This window comes from Lepisma saccharinum, chromosome 28 (assembly GCF_977018435.1).
Source record: "Lepisma saccharinum chromosome 28, izLepSacc3.1, whole genome shotgun sequence".
Classification (NCBI taxonomy): domain Eukaryota; kingdom Metazoa; phylum Arthropoda; class Insecta; order Zygentoma; family Lepismatidae; genus Lepisma; species Lepisma saccharinum.
In genome coordinates, this window is record NC_139256.1 from 31,844,795 (window position 1) to 31,867,686 (window position 22,892).

Below are 22,892 nucleotides of genomic sequence, written 5' to 3' on the forward strand. Positions count from 1 at the left end.
TAATCTAGTTGATTTTACTTTACGTTTCTTCTATTTTGTGGCTAATCGCAAAGATGAAGATGAATGGTGATAAGATGGGATGGATGAAGGAGAAATGATCACCACAGAGAATTATACTGACTGCGGGTTCAGACGCCAGAGCCTCACTACTCTGTAAAATGCAGTCTAGGGTTTACTATTTTATGGCACAATCTTACAAAACACTAACGAGCGGTTACTTACAGACTTCAACACCATCTTATTATTCAGAAATTTCCGCTCTGAGCCAGAACTAAGTAACTTCCAACCAGGGTTGTTAAAAGTCCATAAATTCTAATGTGTTCTATTGGGTTCCACTGCTAGTGGAACTTTTTTTCTCGCACAATTTAAATTCGGTCCAAGTTGCATATTGTTTCATTGAAAAAGGTCCCTGGGCCGTATTTAAATTGATCCGGAAAAAAGGGTTCTTGGACCGAATTTAAATTCATCCGGAAAAAACATAGAAAAATGTTTCTTTGGATTAACCAAAAAAAATGGTAGTGGTGAACAATTCGTTTGTTTAAATAGGCATCAACCAAACAATTGTTCATCAGTACCAAAATATTTGGTTAAGTTATATTTGTTTATCGGAAACAATGTTTTGGTTACCAATACCAAATATTATCTTGGTAAATCTAACAAAATGTAGACCATTTGTTTAGAAAAACCAAATAATTTAATCAAAGTTACCAAATGTGTTTATTTAAGGTAAAACGATATGTTGGATAATTTAAGCTAGGCTGGGTAGTTTGTACAAAGTCAAACTAACAGGCCGATCTCAAAATACACATTGAGAATGAGCAGAATAGAAAGTAAACATGAACTAACAGTTTTTGGAGCGTATTGGGTTCTTTTTACGCCACGCTTGGCTCCTAGTTATATAGTCTGGAATCAAAAAGGTTGGTCATGGGAGATTCACTTTTATTCACTGCACTACATTTTCTTCTCTCTCTTGTAGCTTTAATGTTCACACATCTTTTGAAGGGTGTTAAAGCACCATTTTTCACTATGATTACAACGAAACGTACCATTATTCGTTGTACAAAAACTTATGTTTCTTCTACACATTTCTGTCAATACTATCTAGCGGCCGTTCGCGGAAATAACATGTATATCCTGAGCTTTTTTTCATATTACGTTAGAAATTTTTGCATATCAGGTTACATAACAACATGAAGACTCGCTTCGATCTACATGAGTTTCAAATTTCGACAAGGGACTTTCATACTACACTCGACGAAACTGGACAATCTTTTTTTTTTAAATTTGAAAGCACGCTCACGCACATATAGTAAATTTAACCAAACGTTTTGTTTGACGCTGCCCCGGCCAGTCAGTTCTGTGTTGACTCTTCGGCGACTCATGGTCGAGCTCTGCTCCCGTAAATAGCCCAGCATTGCAAGCACACGGGTGCTTAGGGATAGGGCTTCTTACAGTGTGGCCTACTCTGGTAGATTATACGAGAGGTAGCAATATTTCTCGGCCTACCGGGTAGAATATACGCATTGTTTCAAGCTCAACCTCCTACAGTGTGGCCTGCCTGTAGAACAGAAACGTACTCCTTGTGCGGCCTACTTGTAGATTATACGCATTGTATTGGGTTACGGTTTAGCTCGTGGACATATTTACTGTTAGGAGACGGCCTACTAGTAGATTATACGAAGGGTATCCGTATTCTTTGGCCTACTAGTAGATTATACATTTCACAACAGTCGATGCAGAAATGACGCCATCTTTTGGCCTACTGTGGTAGATTATACGAGCGATAGCACTATTTCTTGGCCTACCAGGTATAAAATACGAAGGGTGATGTTCATCGTTAGTTAATTTTTCATTAAGGGAAAAACGAGCAGTGTTTTATTACTGCCTTCAGCTTAGCATTATTCAAGTAATTAATTAAAGTAAATAAAGTTTAACTAAGCATTATCCTTTGTAAGCTTATAGTAAATTTCCGTTGCTTTGTTGATATTACTCTTTACTAGGAAAGCAGATTTAAATGTTCCTTGAGTCGTTTAATTAATGCCCTATTGTCCCCAAGTCAGCACAAAGGCGACCCAATGCCATAAAAGAAAAATAAGGTCCTTTATTCCCCACTGGAGAAAAATTGAATGGTCCCTGTCCTCCCTCTCCAAGACGTCTGCAGAGGAGATTCGAACCTGGAACTTCAAGAACGACAAAAGTGCAGTGAAATCTGATCAGGAGATATTGTGACTTTGTTTTGTGCGGATATCTAATTTCACCCCAGTGTAATAAACTGTTTACGTCGACGCTAACTTTCATTATATATATATACCCGAACCCTGAGTGTATAAGAACCTCATATCTCCGGCTAGAGAAGAGCTACCATCATGGGTAAAACTGAATAATGTTCCCCGTCACAACGTCGAACCCGGTACGTTGCAGTCAAGTACTATTCTGAGATACCGCAACTGCAACGTTGTGCCGAGGGCGTGTGTGAGGTCGAACCCGGGGCGTTTCAACATTCGGGTGGGTTCTTATTGGGTTTCGTAAAAATACAGAAACATTTTTCTCGCGCAATTTAAAATCGCTCCAAGTTGCGTATTGTTTCACTTCAACGCGTACCTTGGACCCTATTTAAACTGATGCGGAAAAAAGGTTCCTGGACCGTATTTAAATTCATCCAAAAAAAAGGTTCCTGAACCGTATTTGAAATTCATCCGGAAAAAAGGTTCCTGGACCGAATTGAAATACTTTAAAGATAAGAAGGTTCTTTACGGTCCAGAACCCATTCACGCTTGCTGACTTTCTCTCCTGGACCGGAATTGAATTCATTTAAAATTCCTGGACCTTTAACAACTCTGCAATATCAAAACTTGAAGAAGTGCAAGTAGGACATGTTCTTGAAACAACAAAGTCCGAAAAATAAAAATATATCTTCCTTGGAGTATATGGTGTTATATTCAATACACAACATAAACCAAACACAATGAATTTGAATCCAAGATGTCAGACTTCAAAATGGCCACACACTAAGAAGTTTTCTCCCTTTCCTACATCACATATCGGGACGTTTGATACGTGTTTTCCTATGTGGATGGCATTGCCTTAGATAGCCCGACCCTGTGGCCGAGTGGTTAGCACATCGCGCTGCGACGCCAAGGGCCCCGGGTTCGAATCCCGGTCGGGCTTGGTTGTTTGTGAATGTCCATTCGTCAATTTCATCATTTCATCACTCATCCCCATCTTCGCAAATTAGCCAAGAGGCACAAAACGCGAAGTAAAATAAACTAAAATCACATCACATCACATCACGCATTGCCTTAGATGGATGTTTCGAAAATTATGACCGCCCTGCATACATATACATTACATACATACATAAACACGCACACACACACACACACACACACACATATATATGTATATATATATATATATACACATATGTATGTGTGCTGGTGCCCGAGCGCCTTTAGGTCTCGACTTTCGATCTCGCTACCGAAATTCCCGTAATAGCGGTGTTCTGTGTGTCATCATATCATCATAATTAATCCTCATCGTCGCGATTAGACAAAAGTAGAAGAAAAGCGGCGGTAAAAAACAAATACATTGATACAAACAACACCCTAACACCCTATGCAATGAAAACTGAATATACAGCGTCCATCAATCCCCCCTCAATGGCGTAGTGATAACGTCGAACGGCCTTGCAATCAAAGGTCCCGGGTTCGATACCCGGTGGAGGCACATATTGCATAGTGGTTCGGATCCCATTTTAAACTGTAAATCCAGTCCAGATTAGTCTTTCTGTGCATGAAAACAACAATCCCAATAAATTCGAACAAACGTCGATCCACGCGAAAAAATTCAATTTGACATGTAGTAGTTAGATACAAGAAAAATAAGCCGCATTAGGACCAGCTAGAAATCATTGAAGTTCGCTAAAAAAAAAATTGTGATGCTATTACAAAGTTTTTGTACCCTATATATATTTTATTTCTTAAAAAGTTTGCCTATTTCGATGTTATGTAATGTATGGTGAAAAAAAAGTTAATGAGAGGAAAATCTTCGAACCATCCTGAGATAAACAATAATAACATGCACTTCTTTGTCATTGATCCATTAAAAAATATATATTCTATGAACCATGCTGTCCCCCAATTCAAACGAACGTTAGATAAGCGCAATTACTTGCCATGGAATTTTCAGTTCTCTCTCTACAAAGAACCCCCTTCCCTCTTTCCACTTCCGAAACATGTCATGAGATTCTCCTGCCGAGCCTGGGTTGGCCATCCATGGCGCCGCTGTCTTTCACTTCTTCACACACTACACACAGGTTTTTATGGCGCAATATCTCGGCCAAGCTCTATAAGAGACAGTGTGAGGGATTATGTCCAGAGCTGAATCACCACTGGATGACATTCGGCGCCTCTTCGTCTGCTATTATCCCGACCCGATTCTAACCGAGAACGTCGATGAACTCTTTGCCAACAGGAACGTCTCCTGAATTTAATTTCGTCGGTCCATTTGACAGAGTATTACATGAGCCCCTGCAATATGCGCATCATACATATCCATATCATACCCTTCCTTATGAATCATGTATATATTATGCATTAAAATGGCAAGTAAAATATTCAAAATGTACAACAAAACGAGAAAAATTAACAAGTAGAAGTGAATTATTTCTTTCCTGCTTGTATCTTATACGCATACTTAGAGCGAGCCTAAAATCTGACGTTGCAGCTGACCCCGCCCACATAACGCCATTCGTTGTTCAGGCGTATGCGCAGAATCCTACTACCCATCCGTGTACGAAGCAAGCAGCACTGTAGACTCGCTGGCTAGCTTCAAGACTGAATCCACAGGAACGTTCAGTTTGAGTTTTTGGTCGAAAACAATGCCTAGGTCTTTATGAGAGGATACTGCTTTGATGTTATTGCCAAAGATGGAGTAAGATGACTTTAACATGTTCTTTTTGAGAGAGATGGTGAGAGTAGTACATTTTCAGGATTTAATGTAAGTTTCCATGTCAGGCACCATGGAAAAAACGTTGTTATGTCATTCTGGAGAAGATGAGTATCGTTGGAAGTGAAGATTTCTCTGAAAATCTTAGTCATCTGCGAGAAGAAGGTAATTACTAGAGGCGGCTGTGAGATGGTCAGCAAGGTCATCGACGAATAATATGAACAAGAGGGGCCCTACAACACTGCCCTGTGGTACTCCAGAAAGGACGGGAAGAAAGTAGATAGAGTTCCTGGAAGGACTACACGTTGTTGCCGATCGCTAAGGTAATCTGTGAACAAGTTAAGAAAGTTACCATGAATGTTGAATCTATTGCATAATTTGTGAATCAAAAGACGATGACTGACAGTATCGAAAGCTTTGGCTAGATCAAAATATATAACGTCCAGTTGTGAATGGTTTGAAATACATTTCATAGCATGTGAGAGAAAAACAGACAGGTTCGTAAGACAGGAACTACCAGACAGAAAACAATTTTGATTTGAGCTAAGGTACGGAGAAACAAATTTATATAGCCTGTCTTTGATGATTTTTAAACAGAGGAGAAAGGTAACGAAAGAGAAAGTAAAGAGAAAGAGCAGGAAAGGAGAGAAACAAAAATATAGAAGAGAGAAATAGAAATGCAGGAGAAAAAGGGAGGAATGAAATTAAGGAAAAGAGAAATAGGAATAGAAACATAGGAGAAAAAGAGAGTAACAAAACATAAATATGATAGAACAGGAGAGAAACAAAATTAAAAAGAGAAAAAGGAATATGGGAGAACAGGAGAGAAACAAAAATTTAAAAGAGAAAAAGGAATATAGAAGAACAGGAGAAACAAAATTATAAAGAGAAAAAGGAATATAGAAGAAAAAGAGAAACAAAATTAAAAGGAGAAAAAGGAATATAGAAGAAAAGGAGAGAAACAAAATTAAGAAGAAAAAAAGGAATATAGAAGAACAGGAGAGAAACAAAATTTAAAAGAGAAAAGGGAATATAGAAGAAAAGGAGAGAAACAAAATTTAAAAGAGAAAAGGGAATATAGAAGAAAAGGAGAGAAACAAAATTAAAAAGAGAAAAGGGAATATAGAAGAAAAGGAGAGAAAGAAAATTAGAAAAGAAAAATGAATAGGCTATAGAAGAAAAGGAGAAAGAAAATTAAAAAGAGGAAAAGGAATATAGAAGAAAAGGAGAGAAACAAAATTAAAAAGAGAAAAGGAATATAGAAGAAAAGGAGAAACAAAATTAAAAAGAGAAAAGGGAATATAGAAGAAAAGGAGAAACAAAATTAAAAGAGAGAAAAGGGAATATAGAATAAAAGGAGAAACAAAATTAAAATAGAGAAAACGGAATATAGGAGAAGAGGAACTTAATTAAGGAAGAGAGAAATAGGAATATCAAAGAAAAGGTTAGATAGGCCTACATTCTGACTTGGACGCCGCGGAAATGTCTTGAAACACTAAAGGCGCCGTGAAACGAAAAAGTTTGGAAACCCCTGACATAGAGACAACACGCCAAACACCCTTTAACACCCACTGACAGATGCCTATGAGGAAGAGAGAAAAAGAAAGAAAACATCAAGATAGAATGGGACAGAAAAAGAGGATGCACGACCACCAAAGCAGAACCCTCCTGAAAATATTACTCTACCCTTTGAAGCCACCCGACCGAAATTCTCAGCAGATACAACAGCTTCGATTCTAAACTCCGACACTTTTTAAACACGAACCGCACAAAGGTGCGCTAATCAGCAACAAAATCCCGAACAAAGTTTCCCTAAACACTTGCTCCATAAACAAGGATCAAAGTGCCACGATATCATCGCCCATGCCATCCTCCCCCTTTACAATCAACATCCATGATCATTTGACGTAAATGGCGGCCTCAGATTGGCCATAAAGGGGACGGCCTCGACCCACGCCGACAATGGCTCCGGGGCCGCCGGAACGAGGGGAAACCGCACCCGGAGGAACGAGGATCGAATGGCAGTTAATAATGGCAGAATGGAGGAAGCTGGGGTGCATAAATACAACCGTCATTTTCATGAAACTATTCAAACAATAGGCGGTTGGTTCGTGTTCAGAGGGTGGGCAGTATATAACACAGAGAGATAATGTAAGGAAGATACAGCCAAGTAGAATTTTGGGATATTTAGGTGCTATCTGTGCTTCTCGCTGATAGGAAACAATGTCGTGGATAGGAGAGGATTAGTTAATGATTTATAAGTTACTTTAGATGGTAAAATATGTTTTATTTCTTTTACTTTGTGCTAATCGCGACGATGAATTGTTGTCTTAAGTCAACTTTATGTACAGGAAGGCTAATCAGGACTGGACCTACAGTTTAAAGTGGAATTCGAACCACTGTGAAATGTGTCTCCACCGGAAATCGAACAAAGAAAGACAGACACAACATCAACAGAAGAAGGAAAGAGATAAAAGAGAGAGGACCGGAAGAGAAGAAAAAGAGAGATGGTTTGGTATAAGAAGCATGGGCGATGTCACAGAGAAAATATGGAAAGTGATGAGGAAAGTGGGTATAAGAACTCACAGGAAGGGAGGACGCACTGTTTTAAGTATAGCCAGCAAGAAGAAGGAAGAAAAGAGAGAGAGGAAGAAGAGGAAGAGGTTATCTACGAGGTGAAGTGCAGAGGATGCGAAAGTGTGTATATATAGGGGAAACGAAGAAGAGACTTAAAGACAGGATAAAGCAACACATGGATGATGTGAGATTGAAGAGAGACAGGAATGCCATATTCAAACACACTAGAGAAACAGGACACGAAGTTGAATGGGATTCGGCTAGGCGAATAGGAAAAGAGAAGAGAGAACTAGTGAGAAAATGGAAGGAGGCCAAAGAAATAGAAAAGAAAGGAGAAGACATCATGAATTGGAATGGAGGACTCAAGATAAACAGGGAATGGAAGAGTGTGTTAGAGAAAGTTGAAAGGATGAAGAAAGGGAATGAAGGAAAAAGAAGTATGAACAAGGAAGAAAGAAGAGAAAAGAAGACGACCAGAGGAGGAGGTATTCATCCATATCCAAAAAGACAGGAGGGATGGGTGAGTGGTAAACAGGTGGTTCTAGACTCTTGCTAATCTTGACCTGTCAATCACCTGTCAGTGTAGTACACCCATTAGTCAACTGTCAAGAGGTGATATGTTTAATTCCTTTGGAGAAATCTGCCTAGATAAGGACTGTCAACATTTGTTGTTGTGTGGCTAGTGACCCTGCTATGTGTATGTATTCTTTCTGTGTGTAGTATATTTCATCTTTTTAGTTTAGTTCTTCGTCTGAGGAAGACCCTGATACAGGGTTGAAACGTTACCTGTTACGTGTTTTTTATGTTAATAAACTGCCTTGGTCAGCAACTTAGTGTTTCGAACAACCTTACCACTACGCCATCGGGGAGGCCGAATCGCGACGATGAGAATCAGTGATGAAGTGTTGTAGGAACATTCACAAATAATACACATGCCCAGACCGGGATATGAACCCGAGACCGTAGCGCGCTGACACACCTTGACAATAATTCGAACTTACGACCTCTGACTTCGTCCCCCAGTCGGCATATAGTATGCCAATAGATGTAACATACACTCGGACCCAGAAAACACATCCCTGTCTGTTGGTAACGTCGTCGCCTTTTAATCAAAGGGCCCCAAGATCGATACCTGGTGCAGGCAGATTGTGGTTCGGATCCCACTTTAAACTCCAGATCTAGTCTCGATTAGCCTTCCTGTGCATAAAGTGGACTTAAAACTCAAACATCAATGTCTAGTCCATAGTGACTGTGACTATCTATCTATTTATTATAAGGGTGTCATTTTAATGGCGCCCACGGACCACAGAAACGTATAGAAGACATCAAAACAAATAACTTTTCTCAGTAGCATTTTTCTCGTTGGTGCATCGTTTAGCGCTACAGTCGTTCTAAAAAAGCCCGTTTTGCCGCCTGAATGCTGGCAACCCAACATTTGATCGCATCTGTGACGTCATATTTCCTGCTGCCAAATAGCGCACGGCAGTGTTGTACGGAACACAGAATATATATATATATATATAAAAGGTGTTACTAAAGTTCGTTTCCAACGCTTAGGAGGTGATTTTACAACTGAAAATAAACACAAAAGTTCATGTGACGAAATGCCGCAAACGGCACCCATTCGGAGTTATTCAAGTGGGAAAAAGTGGGAAAATTATGTTTACAATGAAATATTGGCACAACGGCCAACCATATGACCGTGGCGAAGGGCGTTCTACAAAGAAATGCGGCATGCTCTATTAAAAAAAGCACATGGCAGATGTGTGAAGTTCATGCGCAAGGGATTCCCCAATGGAAGCGAATGGGTCTGTTGAAGTCATGAGGTAGGGAAGGGTTTAGCGAGATGTGTTATCCACGGAAAAAAATATGTGGAGACTGACAACTAAGAAGAAAGCGAATATCCATAGTGGACATCACCATTACGTAGAAAAACAAACATGGTGGTGGTGCTGCGCTAGGTTGCATATGTGTCGACATGTTCACTGTGTGCAGAGTGGAGGTGCCGAGGGAACCACATGTTCAAACTGTCTGCCATTGACTACCACGCAGAGATGACAACGCCAAATCAACGATTGTCTAGTGCGAGCAAACAACCCCGCGGTGTCTGCTATCGTCGCTGCGGCAACTTAATGCGTGCAACGAGATCCTCGGCCGACACGACAGGTGTTTCGTATACGAGGCGGTCCATCTCTCCCCACAGAAAGAAGTCCAGGGGAGTCCGTTTTCGGCATTTCGTCACATGAACTTTTGTTTATTTTCAGTTGTAGAATCACCTCCTAAGCGTTGGAAACGAACTTTAGTAACACCCTGTATATATATATATATATATATATATATATATATATATATATATATACAGCAGCAAATAAACCAGACCTTCAAAATATAAGAGAAACAAGGAAAAGGGGGGGGGGATATCTACACGCATCCCTTTCATGAAAAAAACCAGACACGCGTTCTTCGCCCGACGACAGGAATCAAACACGTGATCTACGAGGGGACACCACTTATATTTTTAGTACAAGCACCCCGAATACCTTCCAGACACGGTCTCGTATTTTTCCCATCTAATTCACGACGAGAGGCCGAAGTCACGTTGCGGCTTTTTCTTCCACTGGCACAAGAAGAGATTTATCCTCCGAAACTTCTTGTCACGATCTCTGCATTTAATTTATTCCCTGCCTCTCCCTGGGGAAATTATTCCACTTCATCTACCGCATCAATCATGCCTTTTAAGAGTTAAGCACCGTGCAAAGTCTCCATTTTGCTTCGAATTCCAGCGTTGGAGTTAAAGCGAAAAAGGTTGCGCGCTGCTGCCAGCGCCATCTGAATTCGATTTGTCGTACTACTTTAGAGCGCCGTACACTACTTTTTGACAATATTCTTACTCGTATGTTGGTGCCAGGTGCCCCTTCCACTGTCGTTTTTTTTAAAATTTATTATTATGGCTAATATGTTTCAAGACTCAAAAGTTCTGCCTTTCATCACCAAGTTCAACATACTCGAGGAATATACGAGGCATATTTTTAAAGTAAGTTCCGCTTTGATATTACAAAGGACACATGTTGTAATAATTTTATTTTTACATGAAAGCCTCGGCCTACATCTACTTTTCAACACAATTTCCACCTACATTAAGGCACTTATCGTATCGTAATACCAGCTTCTGAATGCCATCTTCATAGAAATCGTCCGCCTCATGTGATAACAGAATTTTTGGTACACACCGTGAGGACAACTTCCGAAACATACCATCACAATTTCATACGGAACACTGCGTGACACTTTCGGAAACTCCGTAGATAAAGATGAAATCGTAAAGTGTCTGTTTTCGCGCACTGTTTCATCAAGTTGCTGCAGCAGGTCATCGTTAATGACGGACGGTCAGCCACCTTTAAATGCCTTCACCCATCTTCTTACCATGCTATCGCTCATAGCGTTGTCTCCATACACTTCTGCAATCTGCCGATGGATTTCAGCCGCTTTCACGTCTCTTGCACTTAGAAAATGAATGACAGGGCATAGTTCACACTCCACGGGACTTTCAACCGTCTGAGGCGTTGTAACCATACCGGAACAACTGTCTACTCGGGCAAACCGGTTGCGTACTGCTGTCTGTGGCAAGCCCGTAGATGCAGGTCCTCAGCGCGCATGTGCGAAACGGCAAGTGCAGCGCTACAGCGGCATAATTGCAAAACGGAACTTACTTTAAAAATATGCCTCGTATATATAGTTTTTTTTTATTTAAGCCCAATTTATGCTCATGATACGACTAATCGGACCACGTAATGGTAAAGTTCCCCATGCCATGAGGCATATATAGGAGGATGTGGGGATATGGCCCCACACATTCTATCGATCTACGCCTTGTTGGAGATGATGTGATCAGCACCACGCTCCGGCCGCTTTAACCCCTAGGTCAAGGACTTTTTTAGGGGGTGGGTCCAGGGGGGCCGGACCCCCCCCAGGAAGATTTATCAAGTACTAAAATTAAATAATGAAAAATATATTCGTTTAACCATTGTTGTATTATTTCCTCTGAACTTATTGGAAGACATGGATTATTGGGATCATACGGCTTTGAGGGGAAGGAAGGACGTATTTAGGAGGGGTCCAGGGGTCTGGACCCCCGAAAGACTTACAAGGTAAGTAATGAAAATATTAGCATTTGTTGCATAATTTATGGTTATTAATTTCCTCTGAACTTTATTTTAATCAGAAACTTACTTTTCTCCAACTACATGTGACATGATTTTTGTTATTCAATTGTTCATCTATTTGACATTAATTTCATTGCCAGAGCACTTGTATGTATATTATTCCGATCTTAACTAAAGGTAAGCTACGTAATGAATATGTTACATCTCTATTTTTATAGCTACAGTCTTTTTACCTAATCGTGTAATAATAATATAATATTAATTTATGTATTGTAATTTGTATTAATTTGAATTAATATAATTATTTTAATGTAAACATTATTATTATTATTCCTAAGATCCCCCCTCCACAGCCCGAAACATATTTCTAGATACGTGCCTGCCCCAAGTACCCGTTTAGTTGAGGCTGGGTGAGCCCCAAATGCGCTTTATGCGGGGACAAAGCCGGAAAATCTAACCTTAGATCACTCACCCCGGGAATCGAACATGGTTCATTTGCATGATTTTACTTCGCTCTTTGTACCACTTTTGGCTAATTTGGGGATGAGTCATGATAGGATGAAACTGCTGGAGTTTGTGTTTTAAGTCCACTTTATGCACAGTAAGGCAAATCGGGAGTGGATCTACAGTTTAAAGTGGATTCCGAAGCACTCTGTGCCTCCACTGGGTATCGAACAAGGGACCCCTTGATTACAAGGCAATGACGCCGCCACTGCGCCATCGGGAGGCCATGATGAAACTGATGAATGGACACTCACAAACATCCATGCCCAGGCCGGAAATCGAACACGGGACCCCTGGCGTCGTAGCGCGATGTGCTAACCACTCAGCCACGAGGGGCGGCGAATCGAACAAACTCATTAAAAATAATAAATTTAAAATTCGTAGTTTGTATTTATGATTAGTTTTGTATTAGTTTCTGAAAATCATCTTTAAAAACGTACCATTACTACTACTTAGGAAAACAGAAAATTCTAAGTGTAAATTTCTCCGTCGCAGATTGTATTATTATTATTTTTTAATGCTTTGAATGGTGCCCTATGTGTATGGCGCCCAAGCTACGGGTCTGGTTGTAAACTTTTCAGACACCCTGTACTTTCTAACTCGGTTAAGAACTTAAGCGGGAAAGCGCGACGGTTGTTACCTCTAGGAAGTTGAGTGGCAATTGTGCCAACGAAGTTACTCAACAAATGCAGAACGGTTGAGTGCTTTGGATGCAACCATCGACTATTTTAGACAAAAGCAGTGTTGTAAGGTTGGAAGTAACTGGAATCCAAATGGAAGTCTGTGTATCGAACAAGTGCAACTGGATTGAAAAGGCATGAATCTGAGTTTCTAAATTTCTTCTTACTTAAGTAATATCAGACTAGAATTCGATTATGAGCAATTCAATTGTGACCGATGTGACATTCGGACAAATAATATGTAACTCTATCAATTCATGTAATTTTATTTTCTTTGATGAAAGGTATTTAATTGCAGAATATGCCTCCCCTATCTCAATTTTCAGCTACAAATAATACATTTTTTGTAATTGTGACGGGTGCGACACTTCCGAGACTTGACTTTAGGACCTTCCTCAGCAGTGGCGGCGGTTGGGTTCCGAAACCAGTCTTTCAGAAAACTTTGTGAAATATATGGGTTTACTGAAAATATTCATTATATTTTCACAAAGCAAACTTTGCTCGACATTTGCCGGCCCGTGGCGGAGTGGTTAACACATCGCGCTACTACACCAGGGGTCCCGAGTTCGAATCCCGGCCTGGGCATGGATGTTTGTGAGTGTCCATTCATCAATTTCATCATGTCATCACTCATCCCCATCTTCGCAAAATTAGCCAAAAGTGGCACAAAAAGCGAAGTAAAATAAAGCAAATCAATCAATTCACTCGACATTTAGATGCATTACTACATACTTTTTTCATAAACATGTTTTGTCTGTGAAGAGTGTGACAAATTTTGTGCCGGTTGTGACGTTATGCACATGTAGGATTATGGAACAATGTAAAGGCTACGTAAATTATCATAAATAGATTCTCCAAACTAAGGCATGTATCAGAAATGAAGTGGGATGCTTCAGAGCTTAAGATACAGAAACAATAAATGAGGCAATTAGAACGAAATTAGAATTAATTTAGTTCTTATAGTAGAGCATTCCCTGACATTCGCTACGAGACTCGGCGGCAAGCGGCATCAGCGATTGTCTTTCCCGATGAACGGGTCCGCGACAGTCGCACGCTACAGTCTTGTTTTTCTCGCTCTCCTGTTCGCTCTCTTTCCCTTTCTGTTGACGTTGCAGACTGACGCCAGTATAATCCTCCCTCGGAAGTTGTGTTGTATCGTGTCCGTGTGTTGAAGAGTGTGGCTTAATATGGCACCACAAAAGTTTACATTACAACAAAGGATTTATCCTGTCGAGTGTTACTTCGGATAGAGGAATTGTGGAGAAGTGCGAAGACGTTTTGCAACGAAATTTCCTGGTGTTCCCGTTCCACATAGGGCCACTATATTAAACCTCGTAAAAATGTTTAGAGTAACAGGGTCAGTTCTGAATAAAAGTGGAAAGATAAATGGGGAAATCTTAAAAATAAAGTAGGTGTATACACAGACAATCCGCACACCATCCGCGAGTTAAAAGAGAGTATTGTAGAATAGAATAGAATAGAATAGAATAGAATAGAATAGAATAGAATAAAATTTATACATACCATACAAGTGAAAATTTTTTTAGTACACTTTCCCTACACCCTTCCTCCTTTTAGTCTACTTGCACATTCACACTATTTCATTTCAACTCTTCCCCTATACTTGCACTGTTAACTGAGTGATTCCTAAATTTTCTCACTTTTATTTACTAATTTATTTATTTAGTAAGCCTCCCCCCTTTCACACATGTTCGCTATCCCCACTGAGCTTCTTTGCTCTCTTTACCCAGGACTAATGTAGGAAAGTTCCCACATTCCTTATTTGCGCCTCTCGGTCTCTCCCTCCTAATAACGCTTGTCATTATATTCTCAATGTTATCTTCATTTATTTCCCTGATATATTTTTCTCTTGCCTCCCCTGTTTCTTTGCACTGGAGGAGAATGTGAAATTTCGTCTCGTCTTCGCCGCATAACGGGCATTCTACGCTCCCGTCCTCCCGTTTTAGTTTAACTTGTGCCCATCCCCCCAGTCTGAACCAGGCCAAACCTGACCTTTCTTTTGCCCCACACAAATCCACGCAGTTCCTCCTTCCCCATTCTCGATCCGTATCCACTATTTACGCTGATGTCAACGATATTTTTGCATCGCATTCTGCCAAAATTTTCTGTTTATGTCTTCCAGTCTGGCACGAATGGACCTTAGCATCTGCATATTAATTCTCCCCCCTATTCCCTCTTCCCACACCCATCCCAGCCCTATACTGTATAATTCCGTCTTTATTTTTGTTACCCATTGCCTCCCATTACCCCCCCCCCCCTTATCTGTGATTGTACACAGAGTTTCTTCAAATTTCCCCCCTCCATGGTGATCAGTTTTGTCCAGTATTTAATGCTCCTCATTTTGGCATCCACTTCCTCTCTTAATTTTCCCATTTCCCTAAGTGCCCCACATGTTGCCATACCCCTCCCTACTCCTAGCCCTTGTTTTAGGAATCTAGACTGTACGACGTTTACGGTTTCCCCTCCCTCCCAGACCCATAGTTCGATGCCATAGAACAGTAGACCCCCTCCAGAATTTTGATTGGTATATTTGGTACTTTGTATTTTATTTTTCTTGTTTTTTTCTAACACAAAAATTCCTTTACATTTATTCCTGTGTATGTGCCTTGCCCACCTGCCAGTCATTGTCATCACCATGCCTAAATAATCGTACTGTTTCACCCTATCGACACTTCTCTCTCCGTATTTCCGTTGTTCATCCTTACCAAATACATCCCCATTCTTAAAAACGAGAAATAGGGAGAATTACAGTAGACGAACTTGCACGTGTAAATGCCAATTTCCTTCAGAGATGCCAGGAATGTGTTGCAGCAGAGGGACATAATTTTCAACACCTTCTGTAGTCAAGGTTAGTACACAATATGAAAACTGTAATTGTAATAGCCGACTCTAGCGACTGTCGCGGACCCGTTCACCGGGAAAGACAAGCATGATGCCGGGCCGCTTGCCGCCGAATCTCGTAGCGAATGTCAGGGAATGCTCTGTATAATACTGTATCATAATGAAACTAAGTGGAAACACCACACATGAAATCCAATTTCTACTATAAAAAGTAACAGGTTTGAAACAATATGTTGTTTAAAGGCCATGAAACTAATGTTTGTATTAATAATTCCAAATTCTGCATAGCTTTCCCTTTAATTTCATATAAAATACGTGATATTTTCAATAAAAATGAATTAACCTTGTTTGTATACTATCACATGGAATGGCTCTTAGGTAAAAAAAAATCGTGTAGAGAAACACAAATAAAATACTGGTACACTGACCTTGTTTTCGTTGAGGTTCAAGGCAGGCATGTGTAATTTCCTCGCGTAAGATTTGGACCAATCTATAGGTAGTATGTTTCCGAAGTTCCCCGTTATCGTCCACCACATTCTGCAAAGAAAAGAAGAGAAGAGCGCATTAACAAACCTGAATAAAATTAATGTGAATTTACTTCTACACACAAAATATGCTGCATCATATACATGCTATTGACGGATATGTTTTTAATAATTTTGGAGTTTATGAAAATGGGGTGATACGGTATGTTCGGACACTTAACAGCTGCGGTAAGCTTAGGAACAATTAGTTTAAGCAGTGGCGTTCACATCAAATTAATTTTGAGGCGGGGGGGACAAAATTGGTACGATTATGTCTGCCCCTGTGAAGAATTTTGGTGCGGCATTTGAAAGGAAATTGTTAAGTGGGGTTTGCTTACTAAAACCATGAGATTAACTGGGGAGGGATGCACACTAAAATATACTCACTCAATTTCTAAAACTAATATTGTCATATAGGGGAAAATGGCCTAAAATGACATACTTTTTATAGAACGCCTAAAAATAGGACAAGACTACAGGTTAGAAAGCTGATTTTATTGTAACCCATTGTTACATTCTTTAGCAACAATATAAAAATAATTAGAATGATATATGCTCAAGGAACAACTAGTAATAATCGTTTCAAGTGCAATTTTTAAAGTACTGAAATAGTACGTCTAAAATGACATACTGTGTAATTTTGATTAATTGTTGCTTTAAGTCCACTTTATGCACAGAAAGCAGTGGCGAAGCGTGACATTTTTACGTAGTCATCGCAAGATTTGCCAAACGTCATAGTAAATATTTCAACCAGGGGCAGGGGAGACAATATTTCTCCAAGGTCATGCGATTCATATTCTAGTATCTAAGTGATAATAATATCTCACGGTGCTGTAAGCGCATGTCCACACTATCTCAAGAAAACGACAAATTCTGAGTTTGTTTACCGTACATTTCCGTCCGATGAGATGTTCCGAAATTGGGAAACAAAATCCTATCGAAAATACAAAATTTCAGGTTGCTAACATTTTTTACTATAATATTACGAACGTGATTTAAAATCCGAATAGAAAGTACTTCGTGTTTTGTAAAGCAAGAACGATTTTTTTTCCTTCCGAAATCGATATTTGGACCGCAGGATCCAAAAATTAAAAGGATAAATACTATGAAGCAAATACAATGGATCCCGAACTGATCTTCTTGAAGTTCTTTCCAGCACTAACCTGGTTAAATTTATGCTTTTGCTTACTTATATTTTTTTCTATGCACAATTACTTTTATGTATTCTGTTCTGTGTAAGTTTACAATGCTGGAAATAGCAGACACTTGGAGAAGTTCCATCTTGATGACGTCACAAAAACCCTGCCGTGGTTGTAAACATAGGGTCTGGAAAAAAGGGTATCTTATGACCAGACCTTCAAGAGCGGTGGAAGGACCTTGGATTCGCAGACCTGCTGCGATGAGTTGGCCCGCCTGACATCATTGCACTCAACAGGAAACGTAGCGGGCCAGCCCAGGTGGAAGAGAGTTTGGCAATTGGGCACCTTCCGAAAATATCGCTCCAAGACGTTGTTGCAAATTTCCGCGTAATTTCGCGAGTTATTGCATAAAAATGTGTTTAGTATATAATTTAATCCACTTACAACCACTTTCTGACTACAATCAATACAGTCACGAGGGAACAACCGGAAGGCCTCCCCCTTTAGACAAACAAGGAAACAGGTTGAAGCAGAAATGAAAGTTGATGTCCAAATGAAACGAAGGAGTAGACCTTCTCTCCTCACCTGACACAGAAAGCGACGAGCCCCTTCAATATTTCCGCGGAGGCATTTTACGTTCGACCTTCCCTTCCCGGCCCCTAGTCCCCAGGGGCGCATGAAACCGGGAAAAGATGTTTTGAGGGCTACGTTCAGTGCCCTCGTTGCCATGCCAACCGGGGCGTCCCTTCTACACCTGAAGAGGGATCCCCCTTGCCGTACAGTACCTGTTGTAAAAGCCATGGGATTTCCTATTGATCGCCTTAGGGGGATATGCACGAAAGGGGGGAGTCACCCCTGTTACTGCAACCACCACTCGAACGCATTCCGCAACCCTCTTCTTATAGCCAGAGGGTTGAAAGACACGCCAAATAATATTCCCTCCACAATGATCGATGGATATTCAGTATTGGAATATTATGAGAGGCAGCCGTTTTCTATGATGGGGAGACAAAAAAAGACCGTTCCGGTTTTCATAAGAGTATAGGAATTCTAATATACCGAAACTACTCTCCATCCACAGAAAGAATGAAGTTACTGTAAGCATACCCACGTGACTTCTGAAAAAATAGTTCCTTTCCTGTGTGTTAGTTCTGGTGTTGTTTTGGCCATGAATACACTACATGTAGCTGTACACGGCTCATAATACAGTGACAGAATACGAAATAACGGAAACAACAGCGTGCGCGCGCACACAAATATAACGCTCAAAATAAACACATTTTAAAATCGTATTTCGCCAGATGAACGGAAGTTCAACCATCTACCACAGCCCGTGCCCAGGGGAGGGGGCCATTGCCCCCATGCACCCCCGCGAACTCTGGAATATTTAAATGTGAACCTATAAAACAAACTACGAAAATAACATCGTTGATATTTCAAATTTGTAAGGATTTCAATTTTGTTCTTGCATAAATGAATTCTTGTGTAGAAGTCTCCAGTCTGCAATATTGGGTAGAATCGTTGATGCAAGGCTACCAGACGTCCGATTCACAGATTTAGTTCAAACAGTCCATTACTTTCAATCCCTGTTCCGACTTTTTTCGAACTGGAGTTTTGATGCGAAATTGTCTCTATTATTACTATTTTTTGTTAACTCACATTTAGACATGTTCTTTATTGTAATAGTAATTGCTAGTATGCAACATTGAATTTATAAATATATTATTTTCTAAACATAGAAATCATGACTTTTCAATGACGCTCGCATAAGAAAATTGAAGGAAATTTGAAAACATTAATTTGCGGAATACAGAACTATTTGAAATAATTTGTAATCTCTCTCTCTCATATTATATATATATATATATATATATATATATATATATATATATATATATATATATATATATATATATATATATATATATATATATATATATATATATATATATGCACTATACAAAAATCGGGTCTGATCTTTCAAAATCAAGTATTTTGATTGTGAATTACGTATAAAAATGTTTGTAATTATACTGATTGGTTTATTATGAAGAATAGGAAATATACTGGTCCATGGTTTACACGAAGTAAGGTAGGCAGAAAGGTGAGGTTCCCCGTGCCAAGAAGATACATATACGTATACTGGGTATGGAAATATGGCACACATCTTCGATCTCGGCCATTGCCATTGTTGGAGGTGATGTGATATGCACCACGCTCCGGCATATCCAATTAATTTCAAGCTACGTGGCCCTCAGAGCCTCTTTAAGTCTAACGCCCACTTAGGTGCGGACATAACTTCTGTTGTCTGCTTCTATTGCAATCAAATGGTGTAACGCCCACTAAAGCGAAACGCGCGGAACCGAAGCGGGAATTTCCATGCCAGAAGTCCGCAGGTTATCTTAAAAGTTATCGCGGCAACAGTGGGTGTCAAGCTTTATGACGGGAGAGGACCGGGAAATTCCTTGTATCACCCACCCCGGAAATCGAACTCGGTTCCCCCGTGTCGCAGTCAGACGCCATACTAACCAGAACACCTGCTCCTTTTACGAAGTATTAAATCAAATTCTGGCGGTACATTACGAACTTGGATGTTCCGAAACAGTCAAAATTACGAGTTCGTTAAAGCGCCTACAGAAGAATGAGCCAGTCGTGGGTATTTGACTGATTTGATTATTTTTTTGTTTATTTTACTTCGCTTTTCTGCCTCTTTTGGCTTATCACGATGAGGATGAGTGATGATTAGACCTCGAATTTTATGTTTTTAACCCATTTTTTTCCTTTAAAGGTGTATAAGAAATAACAAGTTATGTCAGCGCTTCGTTAAAAAACGCAACAACTGATGAAATTTTATAGTGTCTAAAAAAACTATTTTGCTTGTTAGAACCTATTTTAGGTTTATGCGCCTAAATCAAGCCTTTTTAAAGGTTTTTATATATTTTTAAAGGTTTTACAGGATTTTTATGTCACACAGAGATATTTGCTTCATTTGGTAACGAAAAAATTCAATGACGAACGTGTTTGAAACGTACTCTCTGTCGATTTCCCTTCCTCCAAGTGCATGGTGATTTTTCAAAGCTCTAAACAAAGCGAAATGTCTGGTGCCACTGTTACCTGTACAATACAAAGTGGTCTGATCTGTGTGGTCTAACATTTTGGCATTGAAGTTTGCACCACTGACTATGTTTTTGTTGAAAGATTATTTTCAGCATATAAGAGGATCCTCACAGACAAAATTGCAGAGTCTGACTGTGGATAACAGGAAAAAATATTGTTGCCTAACTATACGGCGAAGAGTGGATTTTAATAGCAAATTTCCAATGGTAAGTTCTGCCATCGCCGTAGGGTTAGGCAACACACATAACGTTATGTAAGATAGGTGTCCAATTTTCATTGCCGGTGACTATACCTAATCAGCATTTTTCAGGAATTTTGAACTATTTTAAGTTCTTTTGAACTTACTTCAGGATTTTTCGTGCCTAACTTTTCATTTTTAGGACTTATTTTAGGATTTTTGAACCAATTTTAGGGTTTTTAGAGCCTATTTTAGGAATCTAAAAGCACACTTTTTAGAACAAAAAAATCCGTGGTCTAGTGAACACCCATGCCCAGGAAGGTATTCGAACCCGGGACCCCTGGCGTCGTAGTGCTCGGCCACAAAGGTCGACGAATGAGCGAGTCGTATGGCATTTAACGAAGATAAAGACGACCTTGGTTCAGCAAGAGAATTCGCTAGATGGGGGGAAAACTGCAGCAGAATGCCCTGGAGTTCCATCTCCCTAGAGGTCACCCCACCTCCACCGCAGCAAACAAATGAAAACGGGAGCTTGACCTTCACCAAGCGAAGCAGCCTGCCAAGCGCCAAGTATCGATCGAGGGTAAATGGGAACCGGGGTAAACTAGCTGCATCAATTCACCACCGCGATCGGGCGGAACATGCGATGGGTGTCTTTCAACCCAGATGACCTGAAGGGGTTGCAACAGAAGTGATTCCAGTACAATGCACCTCCTTCCCCTCAAGCCATTGGGCCACAGAGCAGCGAAGTTTTATCAACGAACTTCCTTCATTATGCTTGCCTTTTGGCGAATGGCAATTCTGCCTCTGCCATGAACAAACTTTTACCAATTTTGAAGAATTTGTAGCTTGTGAGAAAGTCGTTGGGCTTCTTTTCAGATGACATTGTCAAGCAACTCAAGACATTCACGTATTCCATACTTCTTTAGGAAATGTTTATTTTTATATTTCGTCAGATGTCATATCCTGATCACTAGATTTTGGAAGTTGATGAAAAGTAATCTTTCTGATCCTTGAAAACAATGCTAAATCTGATATCAGCTCGTGTAGCAGGTCGAAGCGTTTTTCAAAGTTGATTATTAAGCTAGATCTGTACAAAATATGACGAATAAGAATTTTCGTAATCCCATGTATTCCTTATGGGGAATCAACTTCAACATCAAGTTACGGCTAATGAAATGGGAATTTCGACTTATCCGTAGGACAGTCAAAGCATCAACCTGTCCTCTTCTCGTTGATATCTTTTTCTATTCCATCGGAAGTTTGATATTCCCAAGAGAACAAATCAAATGATACTCCCATAAGCCCAATGCATTTCTCCTTGCCTCCTACGGCCATCCTGGCAGTGTTGCCAAACCTGATGTGCATAAAAGAGCTAAATTTCACCTTAAATGGAGTTAAAACTTACTTTCAAGGAGCTAGATTTACGAAGTGCTTCCTGGAGTAATGTTAGTTGTCAAACGGGTGGGGCGCTGCTATTACCGTTAACTCTAAATTGATGACAATTTATTCTTAGTTTTCACCATCTAGATCTGGCGGCATCACCCATCTCATGGTCGTATGAAATCGAAAATAAATGATTCCCTGATATCAATATTATGCCAATTTCACGTCAACCCGGCGCTAAAAAAAAGTAGCTGGGGATATAAGAGGGGATGGGCCGACGCAGCCAATGTAACGTCATTTCCATGTACCAGCCTGACACCGGGATCTACGTGCACTACACCTAGTGTACAAAAGTGCAACGAACTAGACGGGGCTATTATGAGTTATATCGTAACTTCACTTGAATTGAAGTTGAAATGAAAGCTCAATCAAATTATTAGCCAAACAGCAGCAACAAAAGAAACGTGCCGGCATTAGCCAGAAAAGCATGGCTTCCTACGACCGTCATGTTCAGCTGGAACCCACAGCACGTAGCAACGCTGATGAGGCTGTTTGTTATATCTGGAAGAAGGGCTCAATCATAAGGGAACGGTTACTTTGTATTCTTGGTTACGTCGCTTCCCGACGCATTAACATGTAGTAATGACCTCCCCCTCCGCCTCTTGTGGTTGGTTCCGACAAGACGAATGGTAATCACAGAGACAAATACACGGTGCGTGCCCAAAACCAAAACGAGAAGAGAATTCGTAAAGACACGTCTTGATTCCATAAACAGAGACGAAAGATATCATTGTTTGCTAAACGAGTCCATTTTC

The 22,892-nt window shown here is 40.1% G+C and overlaps 1 protein-coding gene across 2 annotated transcripts in view; it reads right to left on the bottom strand.

The window, feature by feature from the left end:
• The window catches only part of Unc-76 (fasciculation and elongation protein Unc-76), a 528,078-nt gene that overhangs the window by 44,383 nt on the left and 460,803 nt on the right, over positions 1-22,892 (bottom strand). For both annotated transcript variants that reach the window (XM_083114105.1, XM_083114104.1), the window contains exon 5: positions 16,162-16,270. In XM_083114105.1, coding sequence (XP_082970231.1) covers positions 16,162-16,270 — 109 coding nt within the window. The remainder of the gene's footprint in view (positions 1-16,161; positions 16,271-22,892) is intronic.